The following is an 18,190-nucleotide window of genomic DNA, read 5'->3' as shown; positions in this document are numbered from 1 at the left end:
CTGCTGTGGCTACAAATCAATCACCGGTGTCAAGATCTTGTCTAAAAACGTATCATGCATTCTTACGTTTGTTAAAGCTGGCAGGTGACAAGAAATGAAAGCCACCTTGAACTTGGTAGACTTCTTGCTACATCACTAGCCAGTACTCTCAGCTCTCCAATGGGTGATCTGACCCAGCGCAGTGAAATAACTCGAATGATTTCCAGAATCATGCGTCGTATCATTATTTTCAGAACACTCAATCCGATTCTGATAGTATGTCTTATTATCAGTAGTAGATGTCATTCCAGCATTCAGTTTAGCTCTTCTTTTTCGCAGTAGATGGCAGCAGCTAATGCAGTTTTCCAAGCGGCATTAACTCCATAGATCTGCTCCAGAATGCCTTGTGTCGCCGTAGGACGATGGAATACAAACGCCGCATCTATTGATTGCTTTGCCTGTGGAAACAACACGGTGAAACTTGTAGGATCCCAAAAGCTGAGCAGTAGCTGCTAGCCAACCAGAAGACGGAGGAGGAGAAAGCTGGGATTCTCTCTTATGCCACCAGGCAAAAAGGCTCCTTTATTGACTCCCAGACTGCTCTTTTACTAAGTTTTCCTTGGTAAAAGAACGGAGTTATCTCTCTGTGATTCTGCATCTGCTTTTATCTCTTCCCAACCACATCAACTTCTTCTTGCTTACAGTGATATCAGCAAGCAATAGGGGGCTCTATTGATGATAGAGCCCCCTACCGGAAACCAGCTATAATACCAGGAAAACACCTCTCTGTCATTCCCGATCTCAAAGTCAAAGATTTCAGCTGATTTGACCAGATTCAACAGCTATCTGTAGGTGGTCTGATCCTATTCTTTGGAGTTCATGATTATGAACCCACTAAACCCATGCAATAAGATTTTGAGTACATCTGTCTCATTTCGTTCCCTAACAGGCTTAAAACCTGTGTAATTAAGCAAATGATAATTCATCATCCATCATCTTCTTCTCCACATTCCATGGATAACAGAGACATTGTCTGTCTACATTACCATCCCATAGCAATAACAATTCATCAGCAAATGTCGATGGCTTCCTCGGGCAGAAACCAATGGGCCTTGCGAACTCTTCAAATATCTCGACAGCAACTCCATTATCATGTCTTTTAAACCTATTGTCAAGCAAAACTATTATTGTCTGAGCTATCACCAGATAATGGAACAAGATGCAACAGTCATCAAAAAACTGATCCGAGTGTGATTTCGAATGGTCAATCACATCATGTAGACAAAATCAAGTGACCATATCGTCACCATAAATGAGCTACTGGCATAACCATGCAGCTCCTTTGCTGGTATTAAAACCACCAGGGAGAGCTACCTGTCATCCATTTAATGAAGTCATCTCTGTATTCAAGCATGCAATTAAGGGTTGCTTTTTAGGTTTGGCACCCAATAGGAAGGAGGTTAATTGTATCCTAGTCCTACTTGAAAAGTACTTGCAGAGATGAGCATGAATGCTTTTAGATGAAGACAATTCAAGATGCACATATACTTTTGCCAGCTCTCTCTCTGTCTTTCTCTCTCTGCGCTTCAGCTTGAAGTCGCTTGAGTGATCTACTTCAACCTGCAGCTCATTTGCCACTTTTTCGTTCTCCTATATTAAGAACTTTAGTAGGAAACTTTGCAGCCTGAAAAGGAGTAAGCTGTCAATCTTCAGATTGCGAATCTGGCTTTGCAGCTTCTGCTATCTCCTATAGTATACTGCAAAGTGATGAGGATCTACTTTGTAGCTCACATCTTAATACTGTTATTTGTTATGGTCATACCTGGAAGTTCAGTCTTCGATGCGCTTAACCGTGCAACCATAGATGCAGATTCTGGTTGCTAAACCTGATGGATCAAAGCACTGCCACTTCTTGAGCTAAGATACAGGTGTAGGCTCATTACCATGTAATATGCTATTTCGGACCTCGAATCTTTGATCTGATAGATGATGCCAAAGAAGATGGTGGAAAGAATGGAGTAAATGGAAGTCACAGGTTTGCAAGTCAACAGTTTCATCTCACTTGGCATGTAACAATAAGATCAGCAGAAGAAATTGCACAAATGGGCTAATGGAGAAAGTAAACATCAAAAAGTAGAGAAAAAAATTTCTATTGGCCGTGGCCTCAAACGTCAAAGATCTTAAAGGAGTCTACGACTTCATGCAGCTTGTCCTTCATCTTCCCCCATCTCCTTTCGTTGGCTCCTGTTGTCAAAGTGTAAAATTTACCTGCCAAGAATGCCAAAAAAAGAACCTCATACGTAGTTAGCAAGGTTCTAAGGAACCCCATCTTTATATGAGCATACCCATTTACATATTAACAAACTCTCATCCTATAGAGGCTTAGCAGCCCGATAATTTAGTGGTTAACAATGATACTAATCTTGCTTAAAAGGTCAATCTCCATCCTACTGTGATGGCACATCTGAGAGCAAAATGGAATATTGTACCGCAACCATTTTTCAACAACATTTAAATTACTAAATTGTTTCCAGTCATGCATTTCAGATGCTGAAAACTGAATAATGCATAAATTCCTGAAAATGGTTTTTGGTTGCAGTTGCTTCAAGAAAAGAAAATTTCTATGGAAAGTACACCATTTCGTTTTATGACTTAACCCAAGATGAGGTTATTGCCATGAACAAAGTTGTGAGGAACTTGTGAGGTGCAGCTGTAGATGACATGTAGATCATTTCTTTGAATGTTAACCTACACAGGGTTTTTACTTGTTACTCAGATTACCAGGATCCATTTCCAGGCAGTTTCATACAGAAGCACTATGACTTAAATTTGTTTCTGATGACAATAATTGTAATATGAGCAGACTGCATTGCAACAGGAATAGCTAGGGTAACTATAATTGCACAGGTAGTAGGTTTATGAACAAAGCATACAAAAGAAAAGTAAATGAAAACAACTCAACAAAGACTTTCTATAGGACCTACAGTTTAAGGAGGTTACAAGCTGTAAGAGTTCATACCATTTCCAATGGAAATTGCACCGAGAGCATGCCTTGTGTAGTTTGGAGCCTGTGCAATAAACTCGAAGGTGTAGTAAACTTTCCCATCAACATCACGCTGGGTCAAGCAATACAAGTTTGTTTAACTTCTTTGATACAATAATTCAAATGTAACCAATATAGTAGAATCATAATCCAATATCCACTCAAAATGCACAGTCAATCACATATTTTGCGATATGAACATCAATCCTGCTCTTCCTCTTAGTGAAGTTTTCTTAGGACTCCATTGTCACACCTGGCAAAACTAATCTGAGGTGACTTGCTTTTTCTGTGCACCTACAGAATTTTGCGTTTCTCAAGTCTTTTCTACAAGAGGTGCATTAAGTCATAAGGAACAAAAAGATAAAAAATAATCATATAATAATATAGAAATTGCAATAGAAAAGAAAAAGTGGGTTTGTGATGATTTTGAAATATTTTCCAAGTATTCTATCATCCTTCTGTATGAAGACAATAAATTGAGTCATTTTGGTTGGTCACTATTTTGGATTTCTAACCACATTCACCATCGAGGCCTCTTATCTCTTCATCAAGCTCACGTTATGGAAGAAGAATTAAAAATTCAAATATACATTCCAGCTGCAACTACATGAACTATGCTATTTCATTTTAATCTAACCATTTTCATTTCATACTAGTAGCTACTAAAGTGGTCACTGCCTTGCATTTGGGAGTCAAGAAAGTTGCCATAATTATGAATCCAACCTTAAGGCTTTGGCTACTAATCAGGGCTGTCTAATAATATGGATGAATCATCTTTTTCATGATTTCATCCGAAGGTGCCTCATAAGGCTTTTGCTTCAACACAAAAAATTTTTGCCACGAGTTATGATAGAATTTGAATTTATGCCTCGAGTTAGGAAGGTTATCCACCTCAAGTTGAAAAATGCTTCATACTTGAGTTAAGAAAGGTCTTTGATAGTCTTTGCCTCGAATAGAAGATGGGATAGTTATTGAAACTCTTTTTGCCTAAAAATTGAGATTGCTTTAGTTGGAGATAATGCTTTTCCTCATGGTTCTCTGTCTCTAAAAAATAGTTGGGAAGGCTTAAGCTTAGCAAAGCAAGTAAGGAGGTTTTAGACCAACATCCTTAGGTAAAAGTATACGAGGCATGCTAATGCTTGGAGAGGCAAGGAAAAAAGTTATTGCTCAAGTATAGGAGAAATAGCAGCTTTTTACAAGTTCTTCGCATAAACTTCCAAGTTCTTGGTAAAATCTGTGGGTTCTCTATTAATGCCGACACTTAACTCATGCATCGAAAGTTATTCTCTTGAGATAAGTGTCAGACAAGATTGATATATTAGTTGTAACTTATACCTTGACTCCTTGAAAACCAGGAAAATTTCATCAGACAGTCTATTCGCAGATTATCTTCAAAAGAACTATACAAACACTAAATCATGTAAGCATAATTTCAGATAGCTAGATGACAAAAGATGAAGTGCCATCTCTAACTAGAAACTCACACTGTAAGTCATATATACTCTCTATGTCATAGTAGTATACAATTCAAATTCTCATTATATGAGGAAATATGATTAGTTTTTTAGTAATTTGCATAAAGTTTTTATTATATTATATCTACTGTATCAGTTAAATGAAGGTACGAGGAACAAACCTCGGCTGCTTCAACCAACTTCGTTTTTTGTGAAGTAGGAGATAAAACCTTCTTAACTAAAGCTTCAGCAACCTGGGATTTCAACTAACTCAGCATATGGTGACAACCAAAACTTGTTTTCAGTAACAAAAATAAAAGCTAACCTGTTGCGGCGGTCCGAGGTCCCTGACATCTTGCTTACCAGTTGCAACCATGTTGACACTAACAGTTTCCAAGGGCTCAATCACATCTTTGAAAACCTTATCTTGCCCCTGGACTACGACTTCCTGGATCAAAAAGATCTATAAGATATTTGAAGTATGTAACCAGCATGAATAATTTATAATGATGCCTGATTTTTTTTCTGGGGATGATAAGCAAGGAGAAAAATGTTCACCTGCCATCCAAATGGGTAGAGGAATGTGTAACCATCCTTCTTATCTAAGACAGCTTGAAATCCTTTCTTAGCCTCTGCTGCAACTGAGCCATATCAGGGTTCTTTTCAGAAATCCATCACAATTCTATGAATTAACAAATTGCACAAATTAGCAGGCAGTACTCAGTGGTACTTCCAATTCTTCTTAAGCGGATGCAAGACACATTCCCCTTCAAGGAATCATGACAAGTGTTTGGAGCAACACTTACACGATGCGGAATTAGCATGAGATAGAGAGCCAAAAAAGGTAATTGCTCCTAGGACTAGTGATTGGCGCCTCCCAGATCCCTCTGCAAAAACAGAGAGATTACGGTCAATGCAGCTAGCAAAACCTTACTCCATTTTGAAGTTCTGATGGAAGATGAATAGCAATTGCGAAAGTAAAGGCTTTAATGCAGCAAATTGTCTACTTGCGAGTTTCTACTATTTTACAGCTTTGAGTGAGAATATGACAACTATCAAGTTACTAGATGCATGAAGCCATATGTCTCAAACACCAGCAACCTAAGCATCTCATTCTGAGCCACGAAACAAGATTTCAGTAAAATTTTACCAATTCTTGACATGGTTCACCAAACCCCTAACATTTGCTTCTGTGCAAGTCTACAATCTAGATGATCAATTTTTGCTCTACATCAAAATTAGGTACAGCTATTATTCTATGATAATAATATCTTAAGGATCGAATTCCTCGCTAAATTAGCTCGATCAATTCGAGCAGTATCTTGATGAACCCAGCCATTCTTCCTATCGCAACAGTTAAAACCTAGAGTTCCTACGGCAACACCACAAGCCAGAGCAAGGCGATGAGGTCATCAGCTTACCTTGTTGGGAAATTGGAGAAGCCTCAGCTTTAACCTGAAAGGCAGGCCTTCTTCTGCTGTAGCAGCAAGGGAACAACGCAGGGCCCTGCGACAAAAACTAGCGCACAAGCAAAGCAACCCACACAAACGTCGGTGACACTGTTCCTGCAACACCGTAAGAAAGGTACGGAGGGAAAGGAAGAGTACCTTGTGGGATGAAGTAAAAGAGGAAGAGTTCAAGAACGGCGCCCGACGGGCTGCAGGAACCTGCGGCAAAGAGGCCATTTCCCTCTCTCAAGCTCTTGGAGGAAGAGGAGGTAGCAGCGACCGTGCTCTCGGTGTGTTGGAACTGACGGTGGTTGGGGAAACGATATCTTCTATAGGAGGAGGAGGAGGAGGAGCCGCTTTGCCTTATCTCGTTTCCGTGATGATGCTTTTGGATATCCGCTCCCTTCGTTCGCCACACAACGGTTATTATTATTATTATTATTATTATTTATTATTATTTATTATTTATTATTATTTATTATTATTATTATTATTATTATTATTATTATTATTATTATTATTATTATTATTATTATTATTATTATTATTATTATTATTATTATTATTATTATTATTATTATTATTATTATTATTATTATTATAACCCTAAAGGAGATTAATCTCATGTTTAGCGACAGCAGTTCATACAAAGCAAATATGGGAATTATCTCAATGTGATGTATTTTCTTTTTCACATATTAATTTTAATTAATTTTCACAATTCGATCCGAAAACTTGATTGGAAAACATTTTTCACACATAATTTTTTTATTATATATTAATTTTAATTAATTTTTATAATTTGATTGGAAAACCTATAGGGATATCAATGTCTTCTCACTTAGAAACAGAGTAAATCTACTGTAAGATGATTTTTTGACAACCAATTGTAATAGGAGATTACTATTTATAATCTATTTTTTATTATTTATAATTTTATATTAAGAACCCCCAATCCTCCCAATTGAGAGCGCAATCGCTCACCGACCTTTTGCCGCACGCAGCCCACATTTTAAGATCGAATCGAATGCGCTTTTCGATGGGGCCATATCTTCCTTGCACAGACGTCATGTGGGCCCATTTACTACATTATTTCTATTTTTCCTATAATTAAAATTAATTTTCTCTCCTGCGATCTACCGGTCAAGCCAAGAAAGAAGCCAAATGTTGCAGTCGCTGGGTGGAAGACGGAGGACGAGGCTCGTCTCTCTCTCTCTCTCCCCTCGATCCCTGACACCGATCCATTAAAACCCTCATTGCCAAGGCGAATTCCATCGAAATCCGCGTCATGGATTCCGATTCCGTCGCCGCCGATCGAAACCCTCACCAATCTGCCTCTACGCCTGGCGCCCCACCTTCCCAGCTCGCGCAGATGCGGTCTCTCACCTTGGAGGTCTCCAACGATGCCGCGGGAGCCGAACAACCAGCTGGCAACAGATCCCTGCCTGCGGATTTCTACGAGACAGTGGATGAGATCGAGGTCACGGAGAAGGGGTCTCCTTTGGTTCGGGGTCTGGCTGGATCTGCTTCTTGTGGCGAACCTGAAGACTGGAGGGAGAGATCGGAATTGGACGGCGAGGCGCTGCCTAGCCCCAGCAGTAGCGGCTATGCTGGCGAGCCAGGGAGTAGTGGAGGGTCCAACGGGATCGAGGAGGAGGCCGACGATGGAGGATCATCGATGCGGGGTGACTGGAGCCGCGGGAAGAGGCATTTTGATGAGGTGACTAGTTCTTGGATTTTTTTGAACTTCTGGTGGTTTCTCAATTTTTGCTCTTAAAGTTGTGAGCGATTGGTCAATGAAGTTACAAGAATTTTCATATAGCAGTCATAACTTTTTTGAATTCTGTAATATTCTACAGTCTGAAGTTCTATTAAGTTCCTATAGGATTGTATTTCTTCTTGTGCTAGTTCACTATGCTCTAATTAAGACCACAGTTATAATTCAGCATGTTGATTCTCATAGAAGCCTTCTAAGCCTTTAACCATAGAAGTTGATTATAGGTTGGTTACTTTTTCTTTGCATCTGATTTTTCTTTGCATCTGATTTACAGGACGATGCTTCGATTTCATGGAGAAACAGAAAGAAGCACTTTTTTATTCTGAGCCACTCTGGTAAACCAATATATTCTAGGTATGCCGAGATTTTTCTTCTGATAAGGCCTTTTTTTTGTTTTTTATACGCTTTATATAATGTTTATGGGTCCATATAAGTTATCAGGTGATGGTTGGTTTTGTTTAATGAATTATTTTATTTTCTTTTGCATATCATCCTTCTTCACTTTCAGGTATGGAGATGAGCATAAATTAGCAGGGTTTTCAGCAACCTTGCAGGCTATTATTTCTTTTGTAGAAAATGGGTATGGTATTTTCTGAACAGCTTTACTATTCAGACAATCATTTTAAATTTCCTTTGCAATGAATTGACTTGATTCTTTCTTTGTATATTTTGCTAGTGGAGATTGTATCAAGTTTGTGAGAGCTGGAAATCATCAGGTTAGTTTCTTGGCCTTTATGTTGTATTCAACTATTGCTCCATGAGGCCTTCTTATCTGTAATTACAACAGTTATATTCTCTTTGTTGCAAATAGGAAGATGGACCCCAACTCATTAACATCTTCTATCATTACACTTCCTGTTACCATTGCCTAGTGATAATTTCTACTTTAGACCAGTTTTCCCACTCATACAACTTTTTTAAGTTATTACATTTACCATGCCCAGTCAATTGTAGTGCAGCTATAAAATTAATTGCAGGTTATTATTATTATCCTTATAAATGTTGTACTATTATTTTTGTTTTGGTGAACCATCAATTCTTTTTTTATTTTTATGGATGAGTTCTTTTCCTCCTTCCACTGCCACTGTTGTCCTGATTGTTGCAAGAACATGTCTCGTTTGGCAGTCAAGGATGTGCAATCAGATAAACAGCATTATTAAATATTAATTGTTGGGGTCAGAAAAAACGATTGGGACTTCACGTCTTGTTGTCGTATGTACAAATTCACCATTTATTGTTGTCTCCTATATTGCTCTTCCTATGTCTTCTCTATGCTGAGGCTCCTGTGTTTTCCAGTCATGTTATTTCTTACTCGTTTCCCATCTCTCTTTGTTATGTATCCGTAAGCATCAGTTCTCTATTTTTTTTGGCAAACTTTGGAAAGAAGAACCATGTTTCCTCATGTCTTTTTTATTTTTTTATCTTAATTAATGTCTTTTTTTCTTGGAGGTGTTTCATCCAATGAAAATTTTGCAATTGAAATTTATGATATATTAGTGATTTTGGATCTGTTGTTCTGCTTTGTCCATAGCTGCCAATATATATTTTTAGACAAATGATTTCCTGCAGTTCATGAAACATTTTTCATCATATGATGAGCTTATCATGTCATGACTGTATGCTTAGGTTCATGATTTCACTTCTTTGTATCTTTTGCTGCAGTTCCTCCATTTACTTCGTCATGTTTGATTGGCCAATGTCTCTTTGAATGATTCTGATATTTTTCTGGTTCGCCATTTTTTCTTTGACTGGCTGAATTGATGAGGAATGAATGAACTTGTATAATTTAAGTTGTCTATACTATGTTCACTCTTCTGTGAGTTATTTTGCATTTCTGTGCACTCAGGTCATTTTTCTTGTGAAAGGTCCAATATATTTAGTGTGCATAAGCTGTACGGAAGAGCCATACGAGGCTTTGAAAAGACAATTAGAGCTTATTTACAGTCAGGTATTCAAGCTTATATTTTTTATGCTACACATTGATTACTCCTATATTTTCTTTTCAGCCTTTGTCTAACTATTCTTTTGGATCTTTTCTTGATTATTTTTGTTCTTATGAGTTCATCTTAATAAATTTTTTTGAAGTTTTACATTGTAATTTTGTTGTCTTGATCCAGTTGCTGCTTATCTTGACAAAGTCTGTCGATAGATGTTTTGAGAAGAATCCAAAGTTTGATATGACACCTCTGTTGAGTGGAACAGATGAAGTTTTCTCATCTCTGTGTCATGCCTTCAGCTGGTTTGTATAGTATACTTTGGAACAAAAACTTAAGCGTCTAATACATAGTTTTAAATAAACGGTTATTCTACTTTGATTGTCCTGAAAGTTATCATAAAGTTGTATCTGAATATTATCTTACATAAATTTATGCACGGGAAACCAAACTTTTAGATCCTACTTTCTACCTAGCTTAGTCACTCTAATATGCCTTCGTGAAAAATGTTGTCACGTTCTACCAACAAAGAAGATTGCTAAGACAATTGAATGTATAGATGCATCATCAATACTCTCTCTAACCTTATGTTTTCAACTAAATTTATTCCATTCTATCCTGAATAAAGGGAAGAATATATTGCTTTGCTCAGTGTGCCACCATGCAGCAGGTAGAGGGTCATGTGCTATGCCTGTCCTTTTTTTCCTATATATACATATATACATATATATATATATATATGTATATATATGTATATATATATATATATATATATATATATATATATATATATATATATATATACATACATATATTCTCTATATATGTATGTATATAGAAAGAAGAGATTTCCCTGGTCATTTCATGCAAGGTAATGCAAACACAAAGTTATCTTGAACTAGCATAAACGTCAAGAAAGTGAATACTAGTTTCCTTATGAGGATTTTAAAATGACTAGATGGAATCAATTATACAAGCCTAATGAATTGATGAAAGAGCAAATAAGTATGTTCTTTGAGGTGGTGATGACATACTAGCTGGTAGAACTACAATTAGGTAAGCATCTACAATGAGGAGTTATGTTATTGACAAATGTTCTGTATATTTCAGGAATCCTGCTACATTTCTTCATGCATATACATGCCTTCCTCTTGCATATTCTACAAGGCAAGCTGCCAGTGCTATTTTACAAGATGTTGCTGATTCAGGGGTTTTGTTTGCATTGTTGATGTGTAAGCACAAGGTTTGTTCAAATTTGTTAAAATATTTGGAGGTGTTGTTTGAGTAATGGGACTGAAAGAAATTAAACAACAAATTATTGTACTTTCTGAAGAGCCTATTGGTACCTACTAACACTAAGAAAATAGAGAGCCTATAATACCTATTAACACAGCCACTTGATTTAATCAGTTTAATCACTTAAGGTAATGATCCTAACATCTAGTTTGGTTCATTTGGCAAAATAAATAATGGTTTCAGTTGTCAAAGTATAGAATTTATGTGAGCATTAGTCCTTGTGCCTCAATTTCTCAGTTTGATGCTATTTACAGTTTTTCGAGTGTAGAGATCCATCAGCTAGCATTTTCTTCTTATAGAGATCTGTGGAAGGACTAATCAAGGATTAAAGTGTGTTGTGCTTTCATCCTGCCAGTTGGTCACTGATAGGGTACATTATACAAAATTATTGATTACAGAAGTGAAGGTGTTAGGTTCCTAGAGCTAGAGTAGAAATATACTAGAAATAAAATATTTTTTATTTCTTAAATGCCTTATAAATCTTTTGAAGAAAGTAGATGTTTTTATTGGCTAAGGAAAGCTCATATACACATTGTGTAGTTTTGTTCATACAAATTTGTTAATGAAACCGCATAAAATAGTTTTTCCTTGATATATGTCAGCAGTTAGAAATGCATTAAAGATTTTGGATAAATCCTGAATGATTTCATTATAGAGGTTTAAGAATTAGTAGACAGTTGGAATTTTCACATATGGACCTGACCAAGTGATGTCACTACTATTTCATCATTTTTCAGTCTTCAATGAGCTGTTCTGTAGTTGCATTTTAGAATGTTAATCATTCTTGTAATTTTTGTTAGTTGCAACTCAATCATAATTATTTCAGCTGGAATTCTCATCAGAAATTCATGATCTTTGAAATTTTTGATACAAATACTAATCTGAGCAATGCCAACTTCGTTTTGAGCGTTAACTCTAATGTTAAAAGAGCTGAAGCCTTAGCATACATTAGATTTATGAATATTATATCTTTTTTTTCCTGTTCTTTTGGTTTGTTGCCTGTTAATGACACATCATGATAAACTACAGGTTGTTAGTCTAAGTGGAGCTCAGAAGGCATCTCTGCACCCTGATGACATGCTTTTGCTTTCCAATTTTGTAATTTCTACAGAATCATTCAGGTATTCAACTGACTTGGTTTGGAAACCATGTATAGTCAACTGTCAAATTACAGTAATGGTAAATCAGGTAAGGACAATGTTCAATTATAGCATATTAGGAGAGGCAGTTGACCTAGCTATTTGACACCTGAACTTCATGATTAGCGAGTTTACAAATGTAAGAATATGAAGCATATCCAATTAGCATATATATAAAGTTGGGTGCATGTATATAAATTAATTAATTAAAGGAAGAAGAAATATTAGTTTGCAAAGGAGCTAACGCTTATTTGGAACATTCACATGCCCACAGTGTCTGCACAAACAGATGAGATAGATTGTTAAAAATATGCTACATCAAACTGTTTGTACCCTATTCAGCATAATGTTCTGAAGATTCATGGAAATTGTCTTTCCTACTGAATAAGTGTCACTTTTATAGGGTGGTCTGGTGCACAAGTCTCATGCCAGGTCTTGGGAGGCTTAATGTGCAGTCTTATTCCCATAAGTTAGGTGGTTATTTCTGTGACTTGAACTTTGATTATGCAAGTCATGAAGGAGCAACTTTACCATGGTTCCAAGACTTGTTCTCACATAAATTTTACCTTAATGTTTTATTTTATTTTTCATATATCCTTGTTAAAGTTTTCTTCTCTAACTGAAGCTTTAAATGAGACAACTGGCAAATTTGAAACAGATAAAATCTGTAATTTAATCATCAAATTTAGACATGGTTCAGGCTTAATTAATCCTTGTTTTCTGATGTTATTTCCTGAGATTGCTCTCTACTTACTCATTTTTCTTCTACATATTAAGATCTTGTTATCTGGTTAAATTCATCCTACCAGCCAAGAGAGGCAGTACTTGTATTGAACCTTCACTTCATGAATTCAGTTTTACCTTTAAAATTCATGTGAATAAATCATGTTTTAAACTATCAGTCTGGCAACTTTTAAATGTCTAGAATATATCCACTTAATAAGCCAAGCAACTTGTACTTTTTAATCTGTTATTCACACTTATGTGAATCTTCTTTCTTCAGAACATTGTTGCATCATTTTGCTGCAGTCTGGGAAACATCCTTCTAGTTTCATGAGTTGGTCCATTCTACCTTTGGGTTATTCAATTAATGGAACGTTATGTGTTATTTCGCTTATTGTGGACTAACTTATACATTGACGATCGTGCATGGTATATGCAATTACATTATAAAGTCATTTCCTTTTGTGAATTGTAACTGATCCTGTATTCAATTTTTTTTATACCTTTTAGTTCTCCTAATCTCCTAGGTGCTTTTATACTGAGATGTGCATGCACTCTTTCACAGGAGTTTTCTCCATGCATTGAGATCAGCAAAAAGTTATTGTTTATATCCTGTTGAATTGTATGTACTTTTTCTCAAGAACAGCATGAAATTATCTGATTTGAATGTTAATTTTTGTCTTGTACAAGATATAAGGTTTTCTTTTTAGAAAATTTTGCTTATAACATTTTCTTGAGCAAATCAAAGAGTTGCATGTGCTTCCAGAGCTGGATTGTTCACATTTGTAGGATGATGAAGTCATACTGTGTATGTTGTGGACGTTTAAATGGGTATTCTCTTATATGCATTTTATTTGCACTATGCAGCACTTCTGGATCTTTCTTATGAGTTGATAAAGTGTTTAACACTTTTGGGATGACAGAATCATAGTAGCATAGAGCCATAGAGCATGTTAAATCATGACTTTTAAATGTGTGTTCTCTAATGTGCATTTTATATGCACCATGCAGGACTTCTGAATCATTCTCACCTATTTGCTTACCAAGATACAATCCAATGGTGTTCCTTTATGTTTATGTCCATTTTCTTGATGTGAGTGATATTTGTCCCTATCAACTTCAATCTTGTAATCTTTGGATTTGCTATATGAGGAAATATACTTCTGATCAAGACATGTTTTTTATTCAGAAATGTACCTTTTTATGACTCCCTGGAACTTTCTCCGTTCTGCTCTCAGCAATTTGTCATTGTATTACAGGTGCATACATGCTTGATGTTACTTTCTACCAGTTCAGATTCCTTCTATCATCTCAAAGACTGCAGGTGAGTTGCTACACAAAGAAAAAGGACAACTAAAATAAGATCAAGAATATAGCAATCTTTTTACTTTCTAGTTTCTACTATTATAGCACAACCTAGGGATAAAATTTTGCAATAGTGCTGCAAATAACTTTGGTTTTGTTGATAATACTAAGGATCCACATTGAGACTGTGCTTGTGAAGTCAAATGTTCTCTCTGAAGTTCAAAGATCCTTGCTGCATAGTGGTCTACATGTTGAGGACCTCCCAGTTGATTTTTCTCTTCGATCTGGATCTCTGCCTCATCACATAGCTATGGAAAAGGCAATACCTGATATTTCATCTTCTCATGTCGGCATTGGTGGCCCTTCTGGACTTTGGCATTTCATATATAAGAGTGTCAACCTTGATCAATATGTATCATCAGGGTTCTCCTCACCATTAAGCAGTTCTGCTCGACGAAAAAGGTTTTGTCACTGGCTCTAAGTAATATTTGATAACTTCTAGACCTTTTTGTTCCTATTAGATGTATGTACCTGGTAGATCCCTCAATAATGAATCTATGGGACTCGCAGATTAATTAGGGCATACCAGAAGCTGTATTTTTCAATGCATGACAAACGAACTGGTCCGCATAAAACACAGTTCAGACGAGATGAAGATTATGGTGAGTTTTTCGGAGTGCTAGTAGGAACATGATTACAGCCTTTAAAATGTCGAAACTGCAGGAACATTTGTATGTTGATCTTGTTGATATATTTTTTCCATAAGTAGTTCTTGTTTTCTGTTTCCCTGGTTTTGCTAGCTTTAGTTTTTGGAAAGTTATTTATAATTTTCATAAAACTCTTAATGTGGCAGTTCTCCTATGCTGGATCACTCAAGATTTTGAACTTTATGCAGCATTTGATCCACTGGCAGAGAAGGTGAGTTCTTTCGTTTGGATCTATCACATGACAACCATTTAAAGATAAAAACTTTGGCTATCTGAGTAGCTTATTTCCACCCAAAATGTGTATTCCATCTAAAATGTCTATGGTATGCTATATAATCTGAGGTTTAGCTATATAAGATTGGAAGTTCAATTACATCTAAGATGTTTTTGGATGCTCGATAAATGGTTGAAGAGATCCATCAAATTAATGGAAGAAGTCAGTAAGGTGGAAGTGATCCATCAAATTAATGGAAGATGCTGGAAAAGTGGAATGGCATGGACAATCACTGTGGCCTATCTTTTACCCAGTTCTAAGATTATAGGCGTGCACAATTTTATCTGTGAGAATTTCATTTTGAATCAGACAAATCCTTGGATTATAATATGAACTGCCTTCTAAATCTCCACAGCACATTTCTCTTGCCACTACTTTGCTTTAGGCATCTAGGCAATTTAGCACCTGTATGGGCCCCTGAGGTTTATCTTGCAGTGAATATTGTAGCTATGCAGAACATTGGAATCTGTCAAACTTCTGACTGCTTACCTTTAAAAATATAAAGGTGGATGTAAGCTGTACTGCCTTGGTAAGCAGAAAAGCTTCAAGCCCCATTGACTGTTGTAGGCCGAATCCATCTGTAAATAATAGTTGTGGTAGTCAAAGAAGATAGTCTTCATAATGGATGAATGTATACCTCTGAGGTTTATTGATTCTAATGGTCAAATGAATTGCTGCCTTTTGGTTTTATTTGATGATAGACACCAAAGATATTCTTTTGTTTGATTTTTTTGTACCATTTTCAAGTTGATGAATGAGGTTCAATGTAACAGTCTGTCCTATTAATAGATTATGTTTATGATCGAAAAATACTAAAGATGGTTCCATCGATGTCTGTACGGGGTTTATAGTGGTGTTTAACACCGACCAACTTTGGTGGCTTTTCCAGTTATCAGATGAACAGATAAATGAAATTTTAAAATGCCTGTGAGACCTTTTCTCCTCATCATACTGTGTTTCTAACGATGACTATCATCTTTTGACATCATCATAACAATTCCATTAGCCAAATTCATATTCAAGTTATTTTGGGCGATTTGTGTTCCTGATACTATATCGAAACTGACCTGGATCGTGATGTATTTGCAGGCTATTGCAATAAAGACGTGTAACAGAGTCTGTCAATGGGTAAGAGACGTTGAAAACGAGATCTTTTTGTTTGGAGCAGCCCCCTTCTCATGGTGATTCCTAACCAATACATATACTCCCCTCCGATATGCTTAATATTCATTTAGAACCTTGCAGTCCATATCCTTTATTGAGAGGTGCAGCTCTCTATTTCCTACAGCTGATAGTCATACGCAGTCTCTCGGATTTGTTGCGATTGCATTATCATATCGACATCAGCGATCACTGTACAAAATAATATTGAGAAACGAAAGAAATAATTATTTTAAGTAATAAGAAATGTTATTTGCACTGCAAAATATTTTGTTGAAAATGATTTTAGCAGTCAATTTTTTTTGCATATGCTTATCCCTTTATGGAACTTGCAATGACAACAAGAATATAAATTTTGCTAGGGCAAAAAATAATTTTAAATGATGGAAATATCTTGTGGCTGTAAATGTATCTCATCTTATTTTTAGCTGTATTATTAATGTAGTTGCATGTTCTTTTCCATGCAATGACAACTCTACATGTCAACTTTTAGCCTCAAAATCATAGCATCATGACATGTAAGTGAGAAAAATCCCCTTTTGTGGCAATGAATTGTGTTTCCAGCAATAAAATTATTGACGATGGGAGACATGCTAAGATGCTTTTGGTGACGAAACTGATGATATTTGAAAGATGAGTTTTTGGTAACATTTTTAGTGACAACAAATGACCTGACCATTTTTCCGCTCGACACTAATCAAACCTCCTACTGTCGTACACTTAATGTGATGGTTTTCTTATTAAAACATTTACTCGAACTATAGAGCAACTCGACAACAAATGACCTGACCATTCAATCATGCAGGGTTTGACCAACCGCAGGATAAAAAGGTTCTTCAGAATCACGACAAAAGAGGTTCTCAATGGTCAAAGCACTTACGAGCGAGTAGGACCTATCTGTTTTATATCATGGTCTTTAAGGGAAACAACCAGGAAGCTTCCTCGAACATAAAAGGCTTTGACTTCTTCCAAGTGTTTTGTTTTCATTGAAATTACTTTTACTTTTATAAATAACAGAAAAAGAAATGATTTAGTTAATGCTTGGACAGAGTAATTCCCCGTAATAGAATGCCGGATAGTTAAAGCCAAATGGATGCCTCCGCCACTCATTTGCACAATAGTCGAAAGTTCTCCCTCCAAAGAGACTAGGTCATTGATCTATCCACAAACAAATCGATGCCTCCGCTACTCATTTGCATCATCGGGGTCTCACTCAAAGAGTTGATAGAGGCGTTAGTGGTGGATGAGAACACCGTCCACTCTTCTACCATGTTCAAAATATTGGAAGAGCTCAAAGTTAGGATTAAGATGATATTAAAGAACGATATCGTATAATTTAAAATTAATCATTTTAAATGGCATATAGGCAATCATCGATACATCATTCATATTTGATGATGTGTCATATCTATCAAACGAACACTCAAATCTTATCTAATTGACACATTATCTAAGCCTCAATCCTATAATATTATCGGTGTGGCACTAATAAGAATATCAACGTAGCTCCATGTTGTCAGTCACATAACGTTAACAAGAAAACTGACTCAATAAATCGTTGTTTATCTTTTAGAATTAATATATAATTTTACGATCTTACTAATAATTGGATGGATGATACTTTATAGTCGTTTTTTTTATGTTATCGTCATCTCAATCTAATGATTTGTTAAATTATAAAAAAAATAAAAATAAAAAACCCTGGGTACGTTCTTAGCAAGAAACGTTTTGTTGACTAAATACATTAGTTGAATCCACGTAAGCACTGGGGTATTATTGGATATAGGTTTTACATGATCTCAGGTTAAATCTCTTAATTTCCAAAGACAATATTTTGGGATAAACCTCCATCGCATTATAAATCCCTGTACGCGTCGGCGGACGATTACAATCAACATGTCTTCACACATCGACATCACTGACGTCCAATTTGTAGTGGAACAGCACGGC

At 36.2% G+C, this 18,190-nt stretch overlaps 2 protein-coding genes across 4 annotated transcripts; one reads left to right on the top strand and one right to left on the bottom strand.

Annotated features, from left to right (window-relative positions):
* Positions 1-1,981: 1,981 nt before the first annotated feature.
* LOC103992149 (psbP-like protein 1, chloroplastic) lies at positions 1,982-6,317 on the bottom strand. 3 transcript variants are annotated; one of them, XM_009411748.3, is made up of 8 exons: positions 6,084-6,317; positions 5,898-5,994; positions 5,283-5,363; positions 5,035-5,117; positions 4,802-4,924; positions 4,659-4,730; positions 2,999-3,095; positions 1,982-2,247 (listed from the first exon to the last, which is right to left on the bottom strand). In XM_009411748.3, the coding sequence occupies exons 1-8, from the start codon at positions 6,159-6,161 to the stop codon at positions 2,144-2,146; spliced, it is 735 nt and encodes a 244-aa protein (XP_009410023.2). In that variant the 5' UTR covers positions 6,162-6,317; the 3' UTR covers positions 1,982-2,143. The 3 variants fall into 3 exon arrangements, with proteins under 3 accessions (XP_009410023.2, XP_009410025.2, XP_009410024.2); XM_009411750.3 differs by having other exon boundaries at positions 1,982-2,223; XM_009411749.3 differs by having other exon boundaries at positions 5,035-5,111.
* A 745-nt stretch (positions 6,318-7,062) lies between these two features.
* On the top strand, positions 7,063-16,506 carry LOC103992148 (vacuolar fusion protein MON1 homolog). The gene is made up of 14 exons (XM_065160443.1): positions 7,063-7,644; positions 7,976-8,055; positions 8,210-8,281; positions 8,378-8,417; positions 9,548-9,649; positions 9,819-9,940; positions 10,746-10,878; positions 11,961-12,052; positions 13,805-13,886; positions 14,053-14,117; positions 14,270-14,560; positions 14,669-14,760; positions 14,952-15,016; positions 16,169-16,506. Exons 1-14 carry the CDS (start codon positions 7,213-7,215, stop codon positions 16,262-16,264), a joined length of 1,764 nt encoding a protein of 587 aa, XP_065016515.1. The 5' UTR covers positions 7,063-7,212; the 3' UTR covers positions 16,265-16,506.
* Positions 16,507-18,190: the final 1,684 nt, after the last annotated feature.

This window comes from Musa acuminata, chromosome BXJ3-7 (genome assembly GCF_036884655.1).
Source record: "Musa acuminata AAA Group cultivar baxijiao chromosome BXJ3-7, Cavendish_Baxijiao_AAA, whole genome shotgun sequence".
NCBI lineage: Eukaryota > Viridiplantae > Streptophyta > Magnoliopsida > Zingiberales > Musaceae > Musa > Musa acuminata.
Note: the sequence above shows the minus strand (reverse complement) of the source record. Positions and strands in the feature narration are given on the sequence as shown.